Source organism: Cydia splendana, chromosome 7 (genome assembly GCF_910591565.1).
Source record: "Cydia splendana chromosome 7, ilCydSple1.2, whole genome shotgun sequence".
NCBI lineage: Eukaryota > Metazoa > Arthropoda > Insecta > Lepidoptera > Tortricidae > Cydia > Cydia splendana.
This window is the reverse complement of record NC_085966.1, coordinates 19,798,133-19,821,311: the sequence shown is the minus strand read 5'-3', so window position 1 is coordinate 19,821,311 and position 23,179 is coordinate 19,798,133. Positions and strand designations below refer to the sequence as shown.

Here is a 23,179-nt window from a genome sequence, read left to right as displayed (position 1 = left end):
GTAGTTTGAATAGCGCTTCTCATTGCGTTCATTTTGCAGCTTTTAGCAAGAAAAGATAGTATATGTGTACTAAAATCGCTATAACTTTAAGTATAAGTGTTGTTTTAGTATTTATTATTCAGACGTTATGTCTATAAAAGCCATAACTAACCCATATATACAGCTACTGAATAACAAATAATATGTGGATTTCATTACAGCTTCCAGTAATAGCTTTACTTCTACTTTTATTCAAAAACTAGCATTAAAACAGAAACTGCAACCGCTTGTATACAGTTGAAAGTCGTCACCGACGCTTCTTTTCAGCATTTAGTAGCCACTATCACATTTTTGTTAATATTGTCTGCTTAATATCTCACAACACAAAATATATACAGCTAATTGCTGCTAATGCTGCTATTATGCAGCTTTTAGTAACCACAAATGCTTTAAGCTGAATAATGTCTGACTAACTGTGTAAGAAATAAGTATTATTCAGCTTTAATATGCAAAACCGATACTATGCAAAATTTATTCAGCATTTATTGGTATATATTAGGCCCCACTAGGCCCACATATTTTCTTATTCCAAATTTAGTAATTTCCACCGCTTATACACAAAATTTATGCAATCTTAATTTGAATAAGATGATAATTTTACTCTATTATCCTGCTTGTGTGTTACTTGGGTTACGTAGTAAACTTAGAACTAAAAGTGATGTCAACACAAAATAACGGCGAACATACATATGTGAATGAGATCACATTAGATATATCCAATAAAACTTGATTTATCCACAACAACAAACGATATAACCTGCGATACAACAAACGATACCTATAACCAATTATGCAATGTGTTTTTAATTATGTATTTGATGTTTGTTGTGATTGTTTAATTTATTTATTAATTTATAAATGTAAATCTGTACAAATGTACTTTTTTGACCTTCATAGGTGCATTTAGAGATGGGTAGGGGTGAGTAAATACTGAGTATTTACTCGGTATTTACTCAAAGTACCCGATAAATACCCGTATTTACTCATTTAGGTGGGTAAAAACGATTGCTTATAAAATATTCAAAAAGTGAGATTTAAGGATAAAATTGTCTTTTATTGAAGAGTGCTAACGTGTATTAACAGTATCTATAAAATAAAAAGCATAGAGGACGCTTAATTTTGGAAAAAAAGGTAATTATCAGTGAGAGGCAAATTGTGATAAACAATTTTGTTTTAAATAAGAAGGTATTTAGTTAAAAAATATGGTACTTAAATTCTATCGATGTTATAGATAACTGCATGACGCTCAAAAGTGCGTATTTATTAGAGCGATACACGTGTTACACGCTGACACGGGTACCCGTGTTCTTAAGCCCGCCGGGCTTAAGAACCCGAACTACACGAACCCGCCCGGATTCGGAAACGTTTACACGGGTACCCGTGTACACGGGTACACGGATACACGAAATAACGGATCTTATTTACCCGCCGGTTCGACCCTTCACTCTCGTGTAGCGGAGATTCGTGCTATGAAGACATACGATTGAATATGTGGAAGGTTAGGAAGATTCGATTACCTACTTTGCAGTTTTACTGGATTGATTTGTAATGTCAATAATAGGTAGGTAAGTACAATTTGTTTCAATAATCATAAGATTAAAATTAACAATATCTCAGTAACCGTTGACTTCATTGTTGGTATTTCAATTTCTTCATTGATGTAGTTTTTTGATAATTAAAGTAAACCTAAATACCACCACCACCATGTTACCATTTGTTGGGACGTCAGTCTTTCCATGACCACAGCTGGTGCAACTCAGCTGAAACGTCGGAATTAAAGGTAAAAACAATGAAATTATATCGCGCTAGACCCGTTTGTGTAATTAAATATGTGTACAAAACGCGAGAGTTTAAAGTGTTATATAAACCTAAATGATTATTTAATACAAAAGTAGATAGTTATGCTTACTGAAACCAGAGTTGGGCATTATTCGAATCATTTTTAATCTAAATAATTATGGTGAGATTAATATTCGCGAATAAACCATTCGTTTAGAATTTCGAATAAGAAATGAATTATTCGAATAAATTACACGAAGGATTTTTGTAATACACACTCAGATGGCAAATCTGAATAGGTATGCAACTGCAGCGTATTTTAGAGCCAAGGAAAATTTTGGGAAAGGCCCCAACTGACCGTCGCCATCCATGGTGGGGACAAATGGGAATTGTTTATATGCAGCGCCTATTCCCATTTGTTCCCGGCCGGGACAAGTGAGAATACATCCGATATTTGTGTAAAATATTATTATGTAGGGTCTACCCATATGTTCCCCGCGGAGATAAATGGGAATTCACCCATTATTGGTAATTATTAGTAATATGGGAATACACCAATAATGGGTGCATTATTGGTGTATTCCCATTTGTCTCCAATTCATGTGACCTACGCCATGCACGAGGCGGGGACAAATGGGAATGTTTATATGAATTTTGGTGTTCCCATTTGTCCCCGATATTGGCGTTGCCATTTGTCCCCACCTCAAAAGATTTCTATGCAGCGTCTTTCCCCATAAGTTTCTCGCGGGAACAAATGGGAATACACTCTTTATTGGTGTATTCCTATTTGTTCCTGCCCTACGTGACCGCCGCCATACGTGAGGCGGAGACAAATGGGTACGATTTATATGCAGCACCTATTCCATCAGTTCCCGACGTAGACAAATGGGAATACATCCGAAAATTGTGTTCCCAATTATCCCCACCCCAATAAGGTGGGGAAAAATGGAAAATATTTTTATGCAGGGTCTTCACATATGTTCCCCGCGGAGACAAATGGGAATTCGACCATTATTGGTAATGACGGGTGCATTATTTGTGTATTCCCATTTGTCCCCGATTCACGTGACCTACAACATACATGAGGCGGGCACAAATGTGCATGTTGTATATGAGTTTTGGTGTTCCCATTTGTCCCCGATATTGGTGTTCCCATTTGTCCCCGAGGCGGAGACAAATGGGTACGATTTATATGCAGCACCTATTCCATCAGTTCCCGACGTAGACTAATGGGAATACATCCGAAAATTGTGTTCCCAATTATCCCCACCCCAATAAGGTGGGGAAAAATGGAAAATATTTTTATGCAGGGTCTTCACATATGTTCCCCGCGGAGACAAATGGGAATTCACCCATTATTGGTAATGATGGGTGCATTATTGGTGTATTCCCATTTGTCCCCGATTCACGTGACCTACGCCATACATGAGGCGGGGACAAATGGGAATGTTTTATATGAGTTTTGGTGTTCCCATTTGTTCCCGATATTGGTGTTCCCATTTGGTGCCGATACAAAAGATTTCTATGCAGCGTCTTTTCCCAAATGTCTCTCGCGGCGTGGACAAATAGGAATTCTTCCGAAAATGGTGTGTTCCCATTTGTCCCCACACCAATAAGGAGGGTACAGATGGGAAATATTTATATGCAAATCCTATCACTTCTGTACCCGGCGGGGACAAATGGGAATACATCCGAAAATGGTGTGTTCCCTTTTGTCCTTACAAAAATAAGGTGGGAACAAATGGGAAATATTTATATGCGGCTTCTTTTCCTATTTGTTCCCCGCGGCGACAAATGGGCATACACCCATTATTGGTTATAATGGGTGCATTATTGATGTAATCCCATTTGTCCCCTATCCGCGTGACCTACGCCATACATGAGGGACAAATGGAAATGTTTTATATGCAGCGCCTATTCCCATCGGGGAACAATAAGAATAATACACCCGTTAATGGTGTGTTCCTATTTGTTCCTGCTTCAATGAAGTGGGGACAAATGGGAAAGATTGTTTGTCTTTTCCCACATGTTCCCGAAGGGGACAAACGGGAATACCCCCATTATTGGTGTATTTCCAGTTGTTCTCGCCCCACGTGACCGCCAATACATGAGGCGGATTCCAGGCGCGGATCCACCGTTGTGGGCACGGTGGGCATGCCCACAACCCTAATAGGGTGCCCTATTGATTCTCCGAGTAGAATTACGCCGATTTTTGTTTTGCAGACGCTTTGGCAGAGGAACATTTTGCAGAATTTCATTAGGTATATAAGTACGTAGAGTAGTCAGTTGATCGATACGCAGATTTACTTTTCGTAGAATGATCGTTTGGTGGACGTCAAAATTGCCCGAGTAAATTAACCATTGGCCGAAACACGGTACCTAGGTACAGAACTCCTACCTGTCATAAGTATTTACATCAGCTGACAACTCAAATTATTAGTTATACAGAATAAACAGCAATTTTTTAAATTGTTAACTTATGGAGTCTTATAAACATTCAGAATTTTTTGTACAATTTCTTAAAATAATTCCAGCTTTTAATTGACTGTCATAGGAGTTTTAGAGCGCAGGTCTATATGGGTATGGAAAGGGCTCCATAGACCTTACAAAAAATCGCATGCCATTTTTGGTAAAATTCCGACTACTTAAGTGTAGGGGCAAGTCCTCTACATGTGGACATTCTCCAGATTTTGGCCTAATTTTGTTCATCACTTAACCGATTTTGGAGTAGCTGTGACCACAACCTTTTTTGAGGGCTGGATCCGCGCCTGGCGGATTCCCAGTTTCCACACCTCAAATCAACCAACCAGATAAACCGATAGAAAACATTTTCTTTTTACTATTGGGATATAAAACAGCTAAATAGTTATTTTGTAAGCTAACTATTCGACAATATTATTCGCAAATAATTTATTCGTGGGCTATTTTATTCGCCGAATAAATTATTCGCGAATGAATTGAACACGAATGATCATTTTTAAAAAACAATTCTCATTCGTAATTCGTCATTCAAATGAATTTTGCCCATCTCTGACTGAAACTACCACGAACGGAATATGTTATATTTTCCTTTAACAAAATCGCATTTTGCTCACTGTTAGCAAAGTACCCTTGTTCGAGCTGCTGAGGTGAAAAATAAATTAAATTGGTACAACACATATCAATCACATTGAACATCCATATATACATTACTACAATCTCCGCTACACGCCAAGGACGGGTTAGGCCCGCGTGTATTTAAGGTCCGTTTCGCCGTGTACACGGGTACACGGGTACCCGGATACACGGATCTTAATTACACGTGTGCACGACTACACGTGTAGAACGGGTCAGAAAACCGTGTACGTGTAGTTCGGAAACGGGTACCGAACACGTGTACACGAAACCCGGACACGACCGCGAGCCCTAGTATTTATGCGGCACTTACGACCTTTTATTAAGGGTTTTTTAAAGATAACTCAAAAATGGCTCAACCGATGATGTTCCAAATATTGTTTTTTGTACTCTATTATACGGCTAATCTCTCGATATGTTGTCATAATTTTTCTGAACTTTGGTTCTAAAGTTATAGAGAGATAAACATTATTTTGGCCTTTCGAAACGGTTTTTTCCCAAAAATATTCAATTTATCCAAAAATGTTCTTAGAAACATTCCAGTTATTTTTAAAGACCCATTTAATGATGTGCAACACGTTGGTGGTTTCTGAATTTTTTTTTTGTGACAATTAGTTACTTGTATGGGCACCGCCCCTTTTAAAAAGACATTTCTTAAAATTTTGAGTCCTTAATCCAGTAGCGGCTTACAAAATACACCTATATTTCAAATTTGTATGCCCCTTTCAGCACTCTAAATAGTTTATACCCACCAATTTGGGTATAAACGAGTAAATACGGGTAAATTGAGTAAATACTGAGTATTTACTCGGTATTTACCCGTGAGTATTTACTCACTACCCATCTCTAGGTGCATTACGTTAATGCCTAAATTGAATAACAAAAAAATTGAAATTGATGGCTGCGATTGCTATCACGTTTGCCCGCTGTAATGTTCAAACGAATAGGCAACATTGAGAAGAGTTCTTATGCACGTGTAAATGTGATAATAAGCACATTATAGCAAAAGAAACGTACCTATCTATAGGTTGATTTCAAAATAATAAACATTTCATAGGTACTCTTCAGCCCTTAAGTGGGTCATTCGTGATGTGAACTTTTATAAAGAATCACACGTAGATATCAGCTAAACATGGCTTTCTATAGCAAAGGTACTTTTCCGCTCCGAAGAAGCAGTTTAACTAAATTGGATTTCGTAGGTATTGGGTACAGGTATGTAGCCTCCGTGACCTTTAACAACTTTCCACGAAGGGTCGTCACATTTCTTGATTGACACGTCGGGTGGGGGCTGATTTGGGTCATTTATTAGCTTTGTTATTTTCCAATGCCGACGTAGGCCTGACGCTGATGCCTAAATGATAGGCTTCAAACTTATAACTAAGTATAACAAAATAACCCTTAATAAAAATAATTAATCTATAGTATTTAATTATTTTTATTAAGGAATTTTTAAATACTTATAAAAAAGTTCGCAAGCAAAATATGCGCCAACCGACATAAGGTACCTTTACTCGTGGGACGTCTCATATTGTTACAAAACTTTTAACTGTCACGTCCTCCAAAAGTACTTGAGTCGGCTCGATTCGGAAAATGAATTAGATATCTACTAGACTTCAACAAGTTACGATACGGATAATTTAAAGATATTTGTAAGATAGATATGTCAAATTTGACGTTTCCGCGATTCTGGAGGTCCTCTTGAACGATTTCGACAAGTTATGACTTAGATATCCAAATGCTGGTGCAACTCAGCTGAAACGTCGGAATTAAAGGTAAAAACAATGAAATTATATCGCGGTAGACCCGTTTGTGTAATTAAATATTAGATATCCAAGTCACATCTAGTCGATATCTAATGTAGATCGATATCTCTAAATCGTCTCAAGATCTTGTGATTATCTCGGAATCCGAATAGGCCTGTAACATAGGTGTCCTCCCCGGGAACACCCAAATATTCCGAAATATGTTTTTCCGACTTTTATAACCTCGATTTTCATAATCACGATTTTTTATACGTCCGAAATATCGAAATCACGAGTTTGAAAACCACGAAAGAAGAAAATCACGACTGCGCTATTTCCGAATACTTAAAATCCGATTGTCATATGAACGAAAGCTTATAGTTCCGATTTTAAAAAAATCCGATTTTTTCTTTCCGAATTTGTCTATTCCGAAAAATCATTGACCGATCGGAAATAAAATAATTCGGAATTCAGAAATTCGATCTTTTGTAAACTCGGAATATTGAAATTCGTGATTTTCAAAAGGGAAGTAATTAAATGGTAAGCCGTTTTTTAAATTGATCTGCAAAAAAAATGCATTTAAATCATTTGGACATGCTAGAACTGCTACCTTTACAGAAACCAACTGCTACTAGAAAAGTGGGTTAGGATAGAACTGCAACCTTCACAGAAGCCAACTGCTACTAGAAAAGTGGCTTAGGTTAGAACTGCGACCTTTACGGAAACCAACTGCTACTAGAAAAGCGGGTTAAGTTAGGTTAGAACTGCGACCTTTACGGAAACCAACTGCTACTAGAAAAGCGGGTTAAGTTAGGTTAGAACTGCGACCTTCACAGAAACCAACTCCTACTAGAAAAATGGGTTAGGTTAGGTTAGAACTGCGACCTTCACAGAAGCCAACTGCTACCAGAAAAGTGGGTTAGGTTAGGTTAGAACTGCGTGCTTTACAGAAACCAACTGCTACTAGAAAAGTGGGTTAGGTTAGGTTAGAACTGCGACCTTCACAGAAGCCAACTGCTACTAGAAAGTAGGTTAGGTTAGAACTGCGACCTTTACAGAAACCAACTGCTACTGGCGAAGTGGGTTAGGTTAGGTTAGAACTGCGACATTCACAGAAACCAACTGCTACTAGAAAAGTGGGTTAGGTTAGAACTGCGATCTTTACAGAAACCAACTTCTACTAGAAAAGTGGGTTAGGTGAGGTTAGAACTGCGACCTTCACAGAAACCAACTGCTACTAGAAAAGTGGGTTAGGTTAGGTTAGAACTGTGACCTTCACAGAAGTCAACTGCTACTAGAAAAGTGGGTTCGGTTAGGTTAGAACTGCGACCTTCACAGAAACCAACTGCTACTAGAAAAGTGGCTTAAGTTAGAACTGCGACCTTCACAGAAACCAACTCCTACTAGAAAAATGGGTTAGGTTAGGTTAGAACTGCGACCTTCACAGAAACCAACTGCTACCAGAAAAGTGGGTTAGGTTAAGTTAGAACTGCGACCTTTACAGAAACCAACTGCTACTAGAAAAGTGGGTTAGGTTAGGTTAGAACTGTGACCTTCACAGAAGCCAACTGCTACTAGAAAAGTAGGTTAGGTTAAGTGAGAACTGCGACCTTTACAGAAACCAACTGCTACTAGAAAAGTGGGTTAGGTTAGAATTGCGACCTTCACAGAAACCAACTGCTACTAGAAAAGTGGGTTAGGTTAGGTTAGAACTGTGACCTTCACAGAAGCCAACTGCTACTAGAAAAGTGGGTTAGGTTAGGTTAGGACTGCGACCTTCACAGAAGCCAACTGCTACTAGAAAAGTGGCTTAAGTTAGAACTACGACCTTTACGGAAACCAACTGCTACTAGAAAAGTGGGTTAAGTTAGGTTAGAACTGCGACCTTCACAGAAACCAACTCCTATTAGAAAAATGGGTTAGGTTAGGTTAGAACTGCGACCTTCACAGAAACCAACTGCTACCAGAAAAGTGGGTTAGGTTAGGTTAGAACTGCGACCTTTACAGAAACCAACTGCTACTAGAAAAGTGGGTTAGGTTAGGTTAGAACTGTGACCTTCACAGAAACCAACTGCTACTAGAAAAGTAGGTTAGGTTAGGTGAGAACTGCGACCTTTACAGAAACCAACTGCTACTAGAAAAGTGGGTTAGGTTAGAACTGCGACCTTCACAGAAACCAACTGCTACTAGAAAAGTGGGTTAGGTTAGGTTAGAACTGCGACCTTTACAGAAACCAACTGCTACTAGAAAAGTAGGTGTAGGTTAGGTTAGAACTGCGACCCTTCCTCCCCTAGAAACTTACTGCTTACAGAAAAGTAGGTATAGGTTAGGTTAGAACTGCGACCCCTACAGTAAATAACTGTTTTAAAAAAAGTAGGTTTAGGTTACGTTAGAACTGCTACCCCCCGCTATTTATTAACAACAAATTCGGAATATCGTTATTCGGAATTTAAAAAATAGGAATCACGTCAAATCGGAATTAAAAATTTCGGAATTATGACAATTCGGAATTCGTGATATCAAAAATCGTAAGTGTTAAATTCGGTGTTTCTCCCTATCGGAATTGTTATATTCGGAATTATGTGGTTCGGAATTTAAAAAATCGTCGGTTTTACTATTCGGAAATATAAAACTTCGTGATTTTCATCGTTCGGTAATTACGACAATCGGAATTTTGATGGGTCGAGCATTTAAAAATCGGAATAATAAAATTCGATATTTTAAAATTCGGCATAAAATATTTCGGAATTATGTAGTGTACCCTGTCCTCCCCATCCTCAGTACTGCCATAATGACTATTAATGACGTAGCACTCAACTTATTTTGAGCGATAGGGATACTGTGCTGACCTGGTATCTGTTAGAAAAATACTGCAATATTTAATTTACATTCATTGCAACTGTAGCTGTCTTTTTTGGCTATTGTGAAATTGATATTAGGTCATTAAAAGTTATGTTTAATCACTCTCTGTCTTAATAATGTAAAGTGGAGGTTACTGTTTTTAGGACATTCAGGTAGAAACAATTAAATACGGCACGGCGGTGGGAATGGAATCTAAAAAATGTTACTCTACTGCTTAAATAGGAACAACCAGCTTTCAAATATCTCTATGATAAGTTTATTTAAGTGTTCTTACACCACTCTTTACTTTGCTACCTACATTTAAAAACACCTAATAAATTACCGACTTGAACAGCTACAGAAAAAAAAAAATTGCCGTAATTTAAAAAGCAATTGCTTTTGGAACACTTTATCCCAAATGAGAGTCATAAAATTTAATCATAGGAGTCATTTACTGTCTTAATACACGGTTGAATATGATATCTTATAAACGTTATATATTAGCGGTAATTATTATGTAAGGAGTGTCCGTTGGCTATAAATCTATATAAGGTAGGGGTCAATCTTGCGCAGCACAAATTAAGTGCATGGCGCAACTGATGAGTAAAAACCAGTCAACTGATTTCCCAAAGGCCAGGCTCATCTATTTTTCGACCTATATGGCGGTGGCTTCATAACATTTAATGATAAGGATGAATTACCTACATATTCAGATTGATTGGTTTGTTTGCGCAATAAATTCCTGCAAAAGATTATGTTTCCTTGCTAAAAATATTATGAGTAACGTATAGTGTAAGTCAGCGGTCGGCAACCTTTTAGCAGCCAAGGGCCAAATAGTAGTTACCGAAGTTGACGCAAGCCGCACTTTGTTAATATTTATGACTTTATCAGACATTGTCGTTTGTCAATATTACATACAAAATAGCCAGGGAGGTTTGCGGGCCGCAAGTGAGAGGTTCGCGGGCCGCATGCAGCCCGCGGGCCGCTTGTTGCCGACCGCTGGTGTAAGTAGTACCTACGTAGGTGCTATGAGTTTACTTGTGATTATACTGATTATAGTAAAAGTAATCACACAATATTTGCGGTCAGGTTTATTTATTAATATCGCTATAAGTATATAATTTTTTATGTTTAAATTATCATTTGCCTAGTTTTCATTTGACCGAACGCGTTTTTTTAAATTTCGGATTTCCAAAAAGCCCGCAAATCTAAACTAACGCCTTCTTATTGTAAAAAAAAAAGTTCAACGTTTTTCTATTACTGGTCTTGCCTTTATGTCCGTAAACTTCGCAGGGTGTGTCATTATTCGAAGCATGCCGCCGCTGGTCAGGCCGGCGACGGCGTCGGCGCACGCCGCTGCGGCTGCGGGAGGACCCACAGCTCTGCTACGCCGAGAACCTGCGACGCACCGTCGACAACGACATCCGCTACCGACAGACGCCGGACCAGCAGCACACATACAGGCAGATACTTGGTGAGCAGATAATGGAACCCTCTACTCTATTTAGTGTAGCTGATGAAGAGAACAGTAGGAACGGAAGATAATGTCATCAGTTCGCTTTGCTTTCCGATTATACTTGTAAATTGATGACAGTCTTATACGGTAAGTCAAATAAATATCAAATTATATCTGATTTTTAATGTTTAAATTTAGTTTCAGGTCTCGAAATGGAATGACTTTTACGTGTCCTTTACTTATTTATTTTATTTGTTCCCTATAGTTGTATCTCTCATTCGCATAATATTAAAAAAGGTATAAATGTACCTATTGTGGCACGATTACTTTTTACGAGTATACAGAATACTTTTATGACCGGTTCAATGTACTGATTACTTAACTCTCGAGTGTGAATGAACAAAATATTGTGTGAAAAAATAGTCTAAAAATTACAGAGGGAGATTGAAAAAAGCTAGTTAAAGTATCGAATAATTCATAAAAGAAATGTTATTAATATTGGTTAACGTAAGCAAATTAGCTCTTACGAGTACGATACACTAATGTGATCTCATATATATAATGTTATGTAATTCAGATGAAACTATTGTAGTACTTAGTTTGTTATTTATTTATAAGATTGCTGCGCCCTTGCAGGGTCCATATTATGTATAGGTACCTACCTACCTAATATAATGTAATATGTGTGCAATAAATACTTTTGATTTGATTTGATTTGTTAATAGATTAATACAATGTGCTTGAAAGTATTGTTGTGTATGTGCAATACGTCTAATAGGTACCTACGCAATGAATCTTAGCATTTACAATATAAGAAATGAGGTATTCATTCTGCGATAGTATGTATTATAGAGACATAGTGTTTGCGAAAATATTTGACAGCTAAATGTTGATAATGATTTATAGCTTCGCTTTGCAAGGAGTCGTAACAAATAATGAAGTACTGAAAGTCTAAAACGCTGACGGACATCATTTAATCGCATTCAAGTGTAGCACTATGGTTGTTTTAAAATGTTGCTCATGGATGACCTAAGCTCTAGCCTTAAGGCCCGAAATGAGCTTAATTGACAGATATAAAAATATGACATAGAATTATTTATCTAATAGCATTGACCTTTAAACATTCTTGATTATTATTTTAAGATAAAATAAGATTAGAAGAATAAAGTATAGGGTATTCTGTGGGAGAATAGTAATTATGTAACTTAGTAGGAACTGAGCATATTCTTTATTTTTCTATACAGTATGTAAACTTACTAAAACCATTTACTCAAGCCCGTTAATGAATGGGTCACACTGAGCAACTTTTATTATGGCACCGATTCCGAAATCGCGAACAAAAATTTGGCTGTTTCATACATTTTGCTGGTAGACCATTGAAATTTTCTATGGGAGAATCAACTTTTTTTCGCGATTTCGGGGTCGGTGCCATAGTAAAAGTTGCTCAGTGTGACCCATTCATTAACGGGCTTGAGTAAATGGTTTTAGTAAGTTTACATACTGTATAGAAAAATAAAGAATATGCTCAGTTCCTACTAAGTTACATAATTACTATTCTCCCACAGAATACCCTATACTTTATTCTTCTAATTTTATTTTATCTTAAAATAATAGTTAATCAAGAATTTTTAAAGGTAAACCTATTCATTAACGGGCTTGAGTAAACGGTTTTAGTAAGTTTACATACTGTATATCAGTGGCGGCGCGTGGAATTTTTCGCTAGACAACTCGGAGCAAAAAAAAAACACCTACATGAAACACCTACATTATGTACTTATTTTTTCATGATAAGCGAAGGTAAAGTAAAGCGCTAGGTGTGTCCTTGAGTTCGTTCTTTTGCAGTTAGTGTATAACCACCTTTGCCATACTTGTCATCACTGACGTCACATAAACAGTGTATGTCGTGTATGACAAAAGCGGATTCCTACTCCTAAATTCCTAACAATCCTAACTAATAAGTTTTTTGCAAAAATTTCATTTTTGGTACAAGCTTTTATCGCTGACTATACTTTTCTTACGACAGACAACTAATACTCATCGAGACAATTCTAAAAACCCCTAACACAATTAGGTTGCGTTGTTTCATCACAGAGTTCTTATGGCGACCTCCTGTCTCCATCATCAGATCAGTTCGACAGTATGATATTATTGTATTGTCAGCAGAACTACATACAGCTGTCAATTTTCATGACGCTACGATCCTTGGAAGATGTTTAAATTAGTTACCTTAGATTCCATTACATTAGTTACATACAGATCGACCTAATAAAAGCTTGTTAAAAACAAGGACTGACCTTGAAACACCTGCACGAACAATACGCAACACTAATAACACTCAAAAATTCACTGCTTTAGTCTTTATATATAAATATATGCACACAACTAAGTAAAATCTCATTAAAACCTATAAAACTCTAATAAAAACAACAATAACAACAAATCTTGGCAATAACCGGAACGGAAGTGTTGTCATAATATTATTCCATTTTCACCCACGACCTACGGACTTCCAAAACCTATTACTACAAATTTATAAACAGTACTTTCTTCGAAGAAACCCTCGTTATCAAATTACCTTAACTAAACTTGCGACTCCATAATATTCTTAGATTTTGTAATAAAATTTCTTTTTTTAAAGGTTTTTTGAAAATTTGGTATTAATGATAGCAAAATACAAAAAAAATCGGGCAAGTGCGAGTCGGACTCGCGCACGAAGGGTTCCGTACCATATAAAAAAAAAACAAAAAAAAAAAGCAAAAAAAAACGGTCACCCATCCAAGTACTGACCACTCCCGACGTTGCTTAACTTTGGTCAAAAATCACGTTTGTTGTATGGGAGCCCCATTTAAATCTTTATTTTATTCTGTTTTTAGTATTTGTTGTTATAGCGGCAACAGAAATACATCATCTGTGAAAATTTCAACTGTCTAGCTATCACGGTTCGTGAGATACAGCCTGGTGACAGACGGACGGACGGACGGACGGACGGACGGACGGACGGACGGACGGACGGACGGACAGCGAAGTCTTAGTAATAGGGTCCCGTTTTACCCTTTGGGTACGGAACCCTAAAAATTACCCATTAATTCAATTCAATGTTTTGGTACGGCAACATTAACCACACGAGCGGCAAACGCGACTCGATTCAAAATTGTGAAACATTACACTCCAATATAAATCTTACCAATTTGTATTTAAGGTTTAAATTCAAATGAAGCATGGTGTACAGCACTCACGCCACTCGCGGACTTTGACTGTGTGCGTGCATTTTTCCAATATAAACCTTATCATGTTACGTTTAAGGTTTTTATTTAAATGAATAACTCGATACAAAACCGTGTTATTTTGATGCGTAAATACGCGGACTTTCTTTAGCGAACTTTATGAGCGTGTGCGTGAGTTTTCGTATGTGTGTGGTGGCTCATGAATGAATACTCAAGCTTAAACTTAGTCGCCCGCGCGCCCGCTATGATTAGTTGAAATTTAATCAATAGTGAAGCTTTAGTAAATCGTGTTATCGATTACAAGGTAATACGTAGTGTTTTCATTATGGATATATATGTAGCAATAAATTTTAGGCAAGCCGGTGGGAATCGGGTTGTATGAAGCCGCCGCTACTGCTGTATATCTAAGTAGCGGTCCCATACAACCATTTCCAGTCGCCGTTACGACGCGGTGTTGACACATCTTGTGTCGACACCGTCTGTTTCGGTCACAATTCCAGTCGCAGAGTCGTCGCCGTGTCGACACAGTTACCAGAAATGGGGAAGGGTCGACACATGACACAAAGTGACATAAAGTGTGGTCGCCGTGTGCACACATTGTTTCGGGTTTGCGACTACTTTATGCCAAAATCATTCGTTCATTCGTTCATTTTGTTCCTGTCAAATGGAAACTGTCAGATGGAAAAATACTTAAATAAAAATAAGTGACATTAATACGCCATCTCTAAAACGGATTACAAGACGTAATTATATATTGTTTGCATTTATATTACAATAGGACTTAAATTATTATGGGGAATTAAACTGCTCGAGTGATTTGATAAACTAAGTGTAATATAATCAACGCGCCACCACATCGTTTTAGTTTAGCCGGAAATGAAATTGTTTACTTCTCAGTGCCTGTGTTCATAACTATATTATTTGAAGCATTTTTAGTACTTCGATGCGTATACTATACTTAAATAACAGAAATAACGCTTTACATACTACGAAACTTGTTAATTATGATGTATAAATATGGTTTAAGGCTGAGAAATATTGCAGTCACAAAGTAGTTGCAATGTTTCGACTTTGTGTCGACACTGTGTTGACACATGACACGCGCTGTCAAAAGTAATAACAAAGTTACTGGTATGTTACTGGATTTGCAAAATGGCTCCTTGTGTTGATTTGTTTTCAGATATTCTCAAAGTGTAAAAATTCCGTGGTCAGAGATGGGCATTAATCGATTAACTGTTTATTCGACTAATTCATGGAATAAAAAAAGTTAATTCTCAAATTTTAATCGCGATTAGTTTAGTCGACCTAACATAGATTGAAATTGAATTAATCTGAATATTAATCGAATAAATTATCGATTAAATCTCGATTGAAAGTTGACAGGGGGCCATTTTTGTACGTGAAAATAATAGAAATGTCTTGCATGCAGATGGTAGCAAAACACTTTGTAATAAAAGTCGAGATGGGTGTCGATATATAGGTTTTAGGGAGTGCCGATTTCGAAAATAATGACCATTTTGGAATCCAAAATGGCGGCCATGCACTATGCCATAAAAGTCGTCATGGGTGTCGTTTTATAGGTTTTAGGGGGCGCAGATTTCGAAAATGATGACCATTTTGGATTCCAAGATGGTGGCCATGCACTATGTCATAAAAGTCGTCATGGATGTCGTTTTATAGGTTTTAGGGGGCCCCGATTTAGAAAATGATGACCATTTTGAAATCCAAAATGGCGGCCATGCACTATGCCATAAAAGTCGTCATGGGTGTCGTTTTATAGGTTTTAGGGGGCGCAGATTTCGAAAATGATGACCATTTTGGATTCCAAGATGGCGGCCATGCACTATGTCATAAAAGTCGTCATGGATGTCGTTTTATAGGTTTTAGGGGGCGCAGATTTCGAAAATGATGACCATTTTGAAATCCAAAATGGCGGCCATGCACTATGTCATAAAAGTCGTCATGGGTGTCGTTTTATAGGTTTTGGGGGGCGCAGATTTAGAAAATGATAACCATGTTGGATTCCACTTTTATGACAATCCGCCATCTTGGATTATAAAATGATCATCGTTTTCGAATTCTGCACTCCCTAAAACCTATAAATCGACATCCGTGACGACGCAAGTTATCTTTATTTTCAGATCTAACAAATTGCTACAGAATACAAAGGACAAAAAAGAAGCGAGGAGGTAATGAAACAAGCAAAAATACCAGATGATTCCTCGACGCAATTGGGTGATTCTTAAATTGTGTCCAGATTTTTTTTGTCATAAAAGTTTTTATTTTTCACATATTACTCTCACAAGTTCCGTGACATTTCGACCTTGTAATTTTTTAAGTAAATGTTTTTGTTTATCTATGAGGATCTCACTAGAATAGTATAATCAAGGTATGTTTATATTTTATGAATGAAATAGTAACGCAAAAAAAAAATATATTTGTGTCTTATATTCCTGCCGAAGACTTTTATTTTACCTTTTCCTTCTACACAAGTTTGGCCAAGTAATAAGAATTTAGGGCTCTCAATTTTATTTTGACTTCTACAACAGTAAAGCTACGAGGCCATGTTTGGTATCGTTTTCGTATAAATTCGCAGTACCAAATTTAGTTAAGGTATCACATTGACACCATTCCGAAGTAAAAACATATAAACTTATTAAAATACTTTCTTTTAAACTCCTCTTCACGCTTAAACTGCTGAACAGTTTTAATTTAAATTTGGTACACATATATTTTGAGTCCCGAGACAGGATATAATAAGTTATCTCAAAAATCATCCTTTAAAGGTGTGAAATGAGGTGTAGGGGGGAATTCAGAATTGACTTCTTGAAGTTAATACTGTTTAAGTTTAGGTTTGAAGTCATGTTTTTTCATCATTTTTAACTAAATCAAAGATGTAGACCATCCCAAATTTCATATAAATCGGTTCAGCGGTTATTGATTTCCCGTACAAATTTCCACGCCACTTTTCACACCTTCAAAAGATGATTTTGGTTATAAGATCTATCCTATGTCCTGTTCCGGGACGCAAACTATTTCTATACCAAATTTCAACGAAATCGGTTCAGCGGTTAAGCGTCAAGAAGAGTTTCAAAAAACCGGCCAAGTGCGAGTCGGACTGGCGTATTAAGGGTTCCGTACATTAAGTCCGACTCGCGCTTGACTGCACATTTCTAATAGGTTTTCCTGTCGTCTATAGGTAAAGAACTATTTTGTGTATTCAGACGGACATACATACAGACGCACGAGTGATCCTATAAGGGTTCCGTTTTTTCCTTTTGAGGTACGGAACCCTAAAAAGATTTATTTTTATTTTGTGGAATGGTGTCAATGTGATATCTTAAATGGATTCAGCACCCCAGATTTATACGAAAACGATAGCAAACACGGCCTAGCACCTTCACTGATATAGATATATCAAGATAAAATTGAGAGCCCTAAATAAACTTTCCAGAGCGGATATCTCAAAAACTATTCAACATATCGAAAAAATTGACTGAATAAACTTGTAACAAATTAAATTAACTTTCATTTTGTATGAGTGGCCATGTCGCTGAGATGCATAGTTTCCGAGATATAATCGAAAAACGGGAAAATGGGACCTTCAAAGCCCCCTCTCTCCCCCCCGCTCAAGGGCTACGGCCGGGGACTTTTGATATGTTCACCTCCTAACTTGTCAAACCGAGTTACGGAGTCAAAAATTGTGTTCCGAGCATTTCCCTCTACAACTTTTAGAGCATTCGTTGCCTGACCTAAGTAGCTTATTGAATTTCTTTAAAAACTTTTCTGTAAAAGGTTGACGGGTGTTGGGTGTTTATATGGTTTCGGTCGATTATTATCATTTGCATTGCCCATGATGACTTACTAGAATTACGAGCACACGAGACACTAATAGTAGTTTGACAAACCTTGGTTTTCAAGAGGTATTTTATATTGACATTTGCTGTCACAAATTTGCTGTCAGATTTAGTCGCAAACCGCACGCAAAGTGCACACAAATGTGTCGACACCTTGTTACGGAAAAGTGTAGACACGGCGACGACACTTTGTTTCGAAACAATTCTAGACACATTGTGTGGACTCTGTTACGACACATCTGACATTTAGTTACCACTTTGTGATTCTGTGACTGGAATGGTTATATGGGGTCTAGATGAATATTGAATCGGTAAAAGCAACAATGCTTCAAGTTCATTCAAAATCAAATTTAAAAGTCATATATGTAGGTATTTTAATTAAGTATTCTCTTTTATTTTCAGACGATATGGTTGATACGCGCAAACGGGCTATCAAAGACGAAATGAAGAAAAACCTAGAATACGAGCGAAAAATGGTAAAAGGTTGATTATTTTTTACCATAATATTTACCAATATCGAGTCAACTGATTTAATGTTTTCAGCAAACTATGGATGGTCCTTGGGGTAAACCGGGACCTGGCGGGACTATATGGAGAAACCCTAGAGACATAGGGTTAAACTTCTCGAAGTCTATGGCAAGTTCTACAACTATATTCCTTTCTACTTATTATGCAGTTTTTGTTAAAGAAGTTAATAAATCTATTATTTTATAAAATGTTATAGGGTTGGACCGATAACGATCTTTTAAATAAGCTACAAAGTGATGAACACAAACGCTATAAGAGATCTTCACTGACTTTGCCTAACGTAAAGAGAGATGATGATACTAAAGATAAGGAGAAAAACACGCCAGATAAAGAGAACAAGCCTCAAAGCGAATTAAAACTTCCTGATATTAAACACACTAATAGTCCGAAAAGTAAAAATAAAGAGGCACAGAAAGAGGAAAGTACACAGACCAGCAACGGGCAAGTTACAAACCATCAAGTTGTAAAACAAAATGATGGTGTTTCAACAGCTACTAGTAAAAATAAACTAAAGAAGAAGAAATTTGTAAAGAGGTTACCAAATGGGGAGAAAATTAATCGAACTGTACCTGAGGAAGAACATGTAGATAAAATTGAAGTACAAAATGCAACAGATGTAGGAGAAATGAAGTTGACACCCGAAGAGACGATCCTGCGTGCGACAGGTGGTATAGAGTTGGTGCCTATATTGGCGCGGCGGAGGCGGGTAGGCGCTCGCACGCTGCACTCCAGTGACGTCACTAGACTCCCAGATGACATGTGCCAGTAAGTTAAAAAGCGTATACAAGTACAGAAATTGTTCTAAATTCTGTGATCAAGAAGGCAGGCTAACCTAAAAATATGTAAAAAAATCTTAAAAAATTGGTGGGACACACGACAAAGCTACGCTCAGCAACGTTTCTAAAGTGTTGCCTTTAAGTTATTTTGATAAAACTAAAAGGTCAAACGACAAAAAACGATTACCTTTTGTCAATAGGTACTCTTAAATAAATCTTTACATGCCTCTTATTCCGTGCATCCCATTGTAGTTTCACAATAACTTATTCCATTCAGATGTCTTCTTATGTAATAAAAACAGTTGGGCATTATTCCGAATAATCGGTGTGTCCAAGGTTCGTTAGAATAATAGATTTTTAATTCCAAGAGGTCATCTTATCTGACCCTTAGCATAAGTAGGCGCATAACTAACCGTGACATCTTGAGAGAATTTCTGCTAATGTGAGTGGATTTTCTATAAGAGCCTATTTAGCCTAAGGCGAACCTAGCTATAGAACGTATGCTTACAATGGCCATATCAATGTATGTTGACACCCACAGGAGTAGGTATACAAATGGATGCCGAATTATTATGACAATTCTCGTTAGTATTTATATTAAGAACGAGGTAACCGGCGCCAAATGATTGCTTAGACACAGTTATGTGTAAGTTTTATTAATTAGCGCTCCGGCTTAACGAATACATTATAAATGGAAATTCGTTATTTTTATGACAATGTTGCAAAATCCTGCAGGCGGAGGGTACGTATACCCAATATGTTGTATCATGGAATTTTTGTAATGCGTTGTGCAATGCGGTAGAATCTCGCGCCGCGGCGGGCGGGCAGATGGTTCATATTTCTTCCCAGCGGCCGATCTTTATCTCGCTTTCGGCGCAATCCGTTATAAAAACAACGTGAATCGGTAAAAGGTTAATTAGCATACAATATCGATTAACCGGTAACGGTTTAATTCGTGCGACGCCTATGTAATCAGGTTAATAAAACAAGTGAATAACGATGTCGATTGTCGTACGTTAACAATAGTTGTATGGTATAATAGGCGGCTTATCTATTTGTAGTAATGACAGATTAAGGTGATCGACATGACAGATATTTCGTGTACCATCCATAATGTGCAGTGGCTGTATGTAGCCATCGATCGTGCCATGGATTACGTCATGGCTTTCTATCCTGGTCGTGATATATGACGCTAGAAAAGATTTACGGATTTCATTAGTACTCTTAATAAAGCGTTTGCCTCCGTTGATCTTTGACATTGTTTCGTTTGGTAATAGTTTTTAATTTAGTAGGCGTTATTATCGCATGCTTCAATCACTTTTAATTATCTTTTAAAGTATAATACGCTTCTTCACTTATATAATTGTAGTTTCTGTATATTTGTAGATGGCGAGAACTTCTGAACGAAGATTATCTGAGAGAATTGAAACATCAAATGAAGGTCAAGTATCAGCGAAAAGAGGTAATTTTATCAAGTTTCAATTGTCTCTTACACTACATTTAGAACTTGAGTATTTCCTGTATAAATATAATAAGTTAAACGGGTCTTCGTTGCGTACACTTAACACTTAATGATGCCAACGTTAGGCTGGTTTTGTTATCCTGGAGCATTCGTGCTGTTCTATAAAGTCTCGTTTAGTTTAAATAATGTACATATTTACGAAAATATTGATACTTTCATTCATTTCAAAATAATATGGTACCTACCGATAATACTAGTACGAGTATTCTATGCTCTGAGGATAATACCGATATGAATGTGTTATGGACAACTTTGTACCTCGACGCAGTGACAAATAACATGAATGCCATGAGGTATCCAATGTAATTATCACTGTGACTAGGTACGACTTCGCCCAGAAATCAAATAGCTGACTGAATCTACATACATAATGTGTTGCCAGGAAGCTCGTCAGAACTCGGCTGAGAGCGTGCGGCAGCATCAAGAGACCTGGGCCTCGTTGTGGGGCCGCCCCGGCCACGGCGCGCCGCAGCAACGCGGACGTTACGCCCGGAACAACCTAGCGCGCCTGCTGTATGTCGGGCCCCTTACCAATACATTTACGTGAAAACGGTCGACTGATGACGCATTTCGCTGCGTACTTAACTTACAGCTTTCTCAGTGAGAGAATAAAACCCAACATGATCCGTGTGTGGACACTACGTCCGCATAACTCACTGCAATACCAATTGGCGACTGAGGTCATATGCTATCTCCTTTACCCTTGTTAAGACCAACCAAGAGTGAAAGAGATGGCATTATGATCTCAGTTGCCAGTTGGTATTGCGGCCTACTGTATGTTGCATGCTTACTAATCTCCAATGACTCCAGCCACCAGTGAACCCTGGACCCTCTACGAGCGGTATCTCTATTATTCACCGTTTTAAACTTGTTGACTAGGACAGGGACAAATAATTATCAACGTCTTGTTAGATTTGACAAACGTTAATGAATAACGGCAATACTATTTAACACCAACAGAACCAACAATCACGTTAAAAACCGAGAAATATTATGCAGACGGACAGTCTGGCGCATCTTGAGTTACGTAATTGAAATATAAATGTCACGTATTTTAAGTATATTACGTTTCTTCGAATTTAAACTGTTGTGAGACATATATACTAACATTGAATAATTTTATGTTTTTTTGCTCGCACTGTTAGTGCTTGAGAAAGGAGACCTAGGCTCTCCGAAACATGTCGCGCGAGTGAGTCTAAAACAAGTGAGTCTAAAACAAGTAAGTCGAATTATTCAAACCGTAAAATTATTCAAAATTACATTTCTTGTCTCTAGCTTTTCACACCAATGTTAATTGGTTTTAGTGTTGACTTTTGAAAATGAAATTTCTCCAAATAATAGGTTTAGCTAAGTGCATGATCTGAAGATTAATTCCTTACAAAATGTATGTGTAGTCTACATCCAAAAAAGTGTTTTCTGTTTTTAAATGCTAATCTTCAATTATTACGAAGTCTTATCAATAAAATTCATATTTTTCTTGGTAACAAGCGACGCAAAAATATTAGGAAACCATGCCATAGATGTATATATATAATTATATAATTTATATATGTCACGTACATCTAAGTGGCGTTAGACGCAGTTCTACCGAGGCGTCATAACGCTGCCAAAACAATTGAAGTCCAGAACAATTGAAGTTATGCTGTCAATCATTCTTCAAGAGAGCACGATGAGAACTAACGGGAGAAGATGACGTCTGTGGCAGTTCCTGGGTCTAATCCACTGGTTTGCTTTGGTTAAGATGTGTAACTTGTGGTATGATTTGTAATCAACTAATCAGTCTTGTTCAGTAAAGACTGTGAGTTGAATATCGTATTTCATTGAGAGCCCTATATATATATGTCATGACTGTAGCGTGTAATTTAATACTAAATTGTATCTAATTAATACATATTAACTAATGTGTTTGTACAAGAGATTAAGTAGTTATTAATAATGTAACGTTAAAACGATAGTCAATTAGTCAAAAACATGTAAAATTGTTGATAATTAATTAATGTACGTGTTCTTGTGCTATACAGAATCTTTTCTCTGATAACTACTAATAGTTAAACTATCATAAAATATCATATAGGCAGGAATCCATAATATACAACCAAGAGACGAAAACGGGTCACATGTGTAATATGTATTAGAAATGAAGGTTACAAAAACCAAGAGTTGTGTAAATAGCCTTAGGGTTAACCACGTTTATAATTAAGATATTTTCAAAATCCCGAGTAATTGTTTTAATTTATATAATTAAAATGGCATTTTGGTGCTTTTAATAATTTATTATTTCGTAAACATCTGTCGGTCTAA

General features: G+C 37.2%; 1 protein-coding gene across 1 annotated transcript in view; it reads left to right on the top strand.

Annotated features, from left to right (window-relative positions):
* Positions 1-21,426, top strand: part of LOC134792422 (uncharacterized) — a 31,758-nt gene extending 10,332 nt beyond the window's left edge. Inside the window, exons 4-9 of the mRNA XM_063763721.1 lie at positions 10,809-10,989; positions 18,455-18,528; positions 18,596-18,688; positions 18,777-19,345; positions 20,743-20,818; positions 21,261-21,426. Of these exons, the coding sequence (XP_063619791.1) occupies positions 10,809-10,989; positions 18,455-18,528; positions 18,596-18,688; positions 18,777-19,345; positions 20,743-20,818; positions 21,261-21,425 (1,158 nt within the window). The 3' untranslated portion in view covers position 21,426. The remainder of the gene's footprint in view (positions 1-10,808; positions 10,990-18,454; positions 18,529-18,595; positions 18,689-18,776; positions 19,346-20,742; positions 20,819-21,260) is intronic.
* Positions 21,427-23,179: the final 1,753 nt, after the last annotated feature.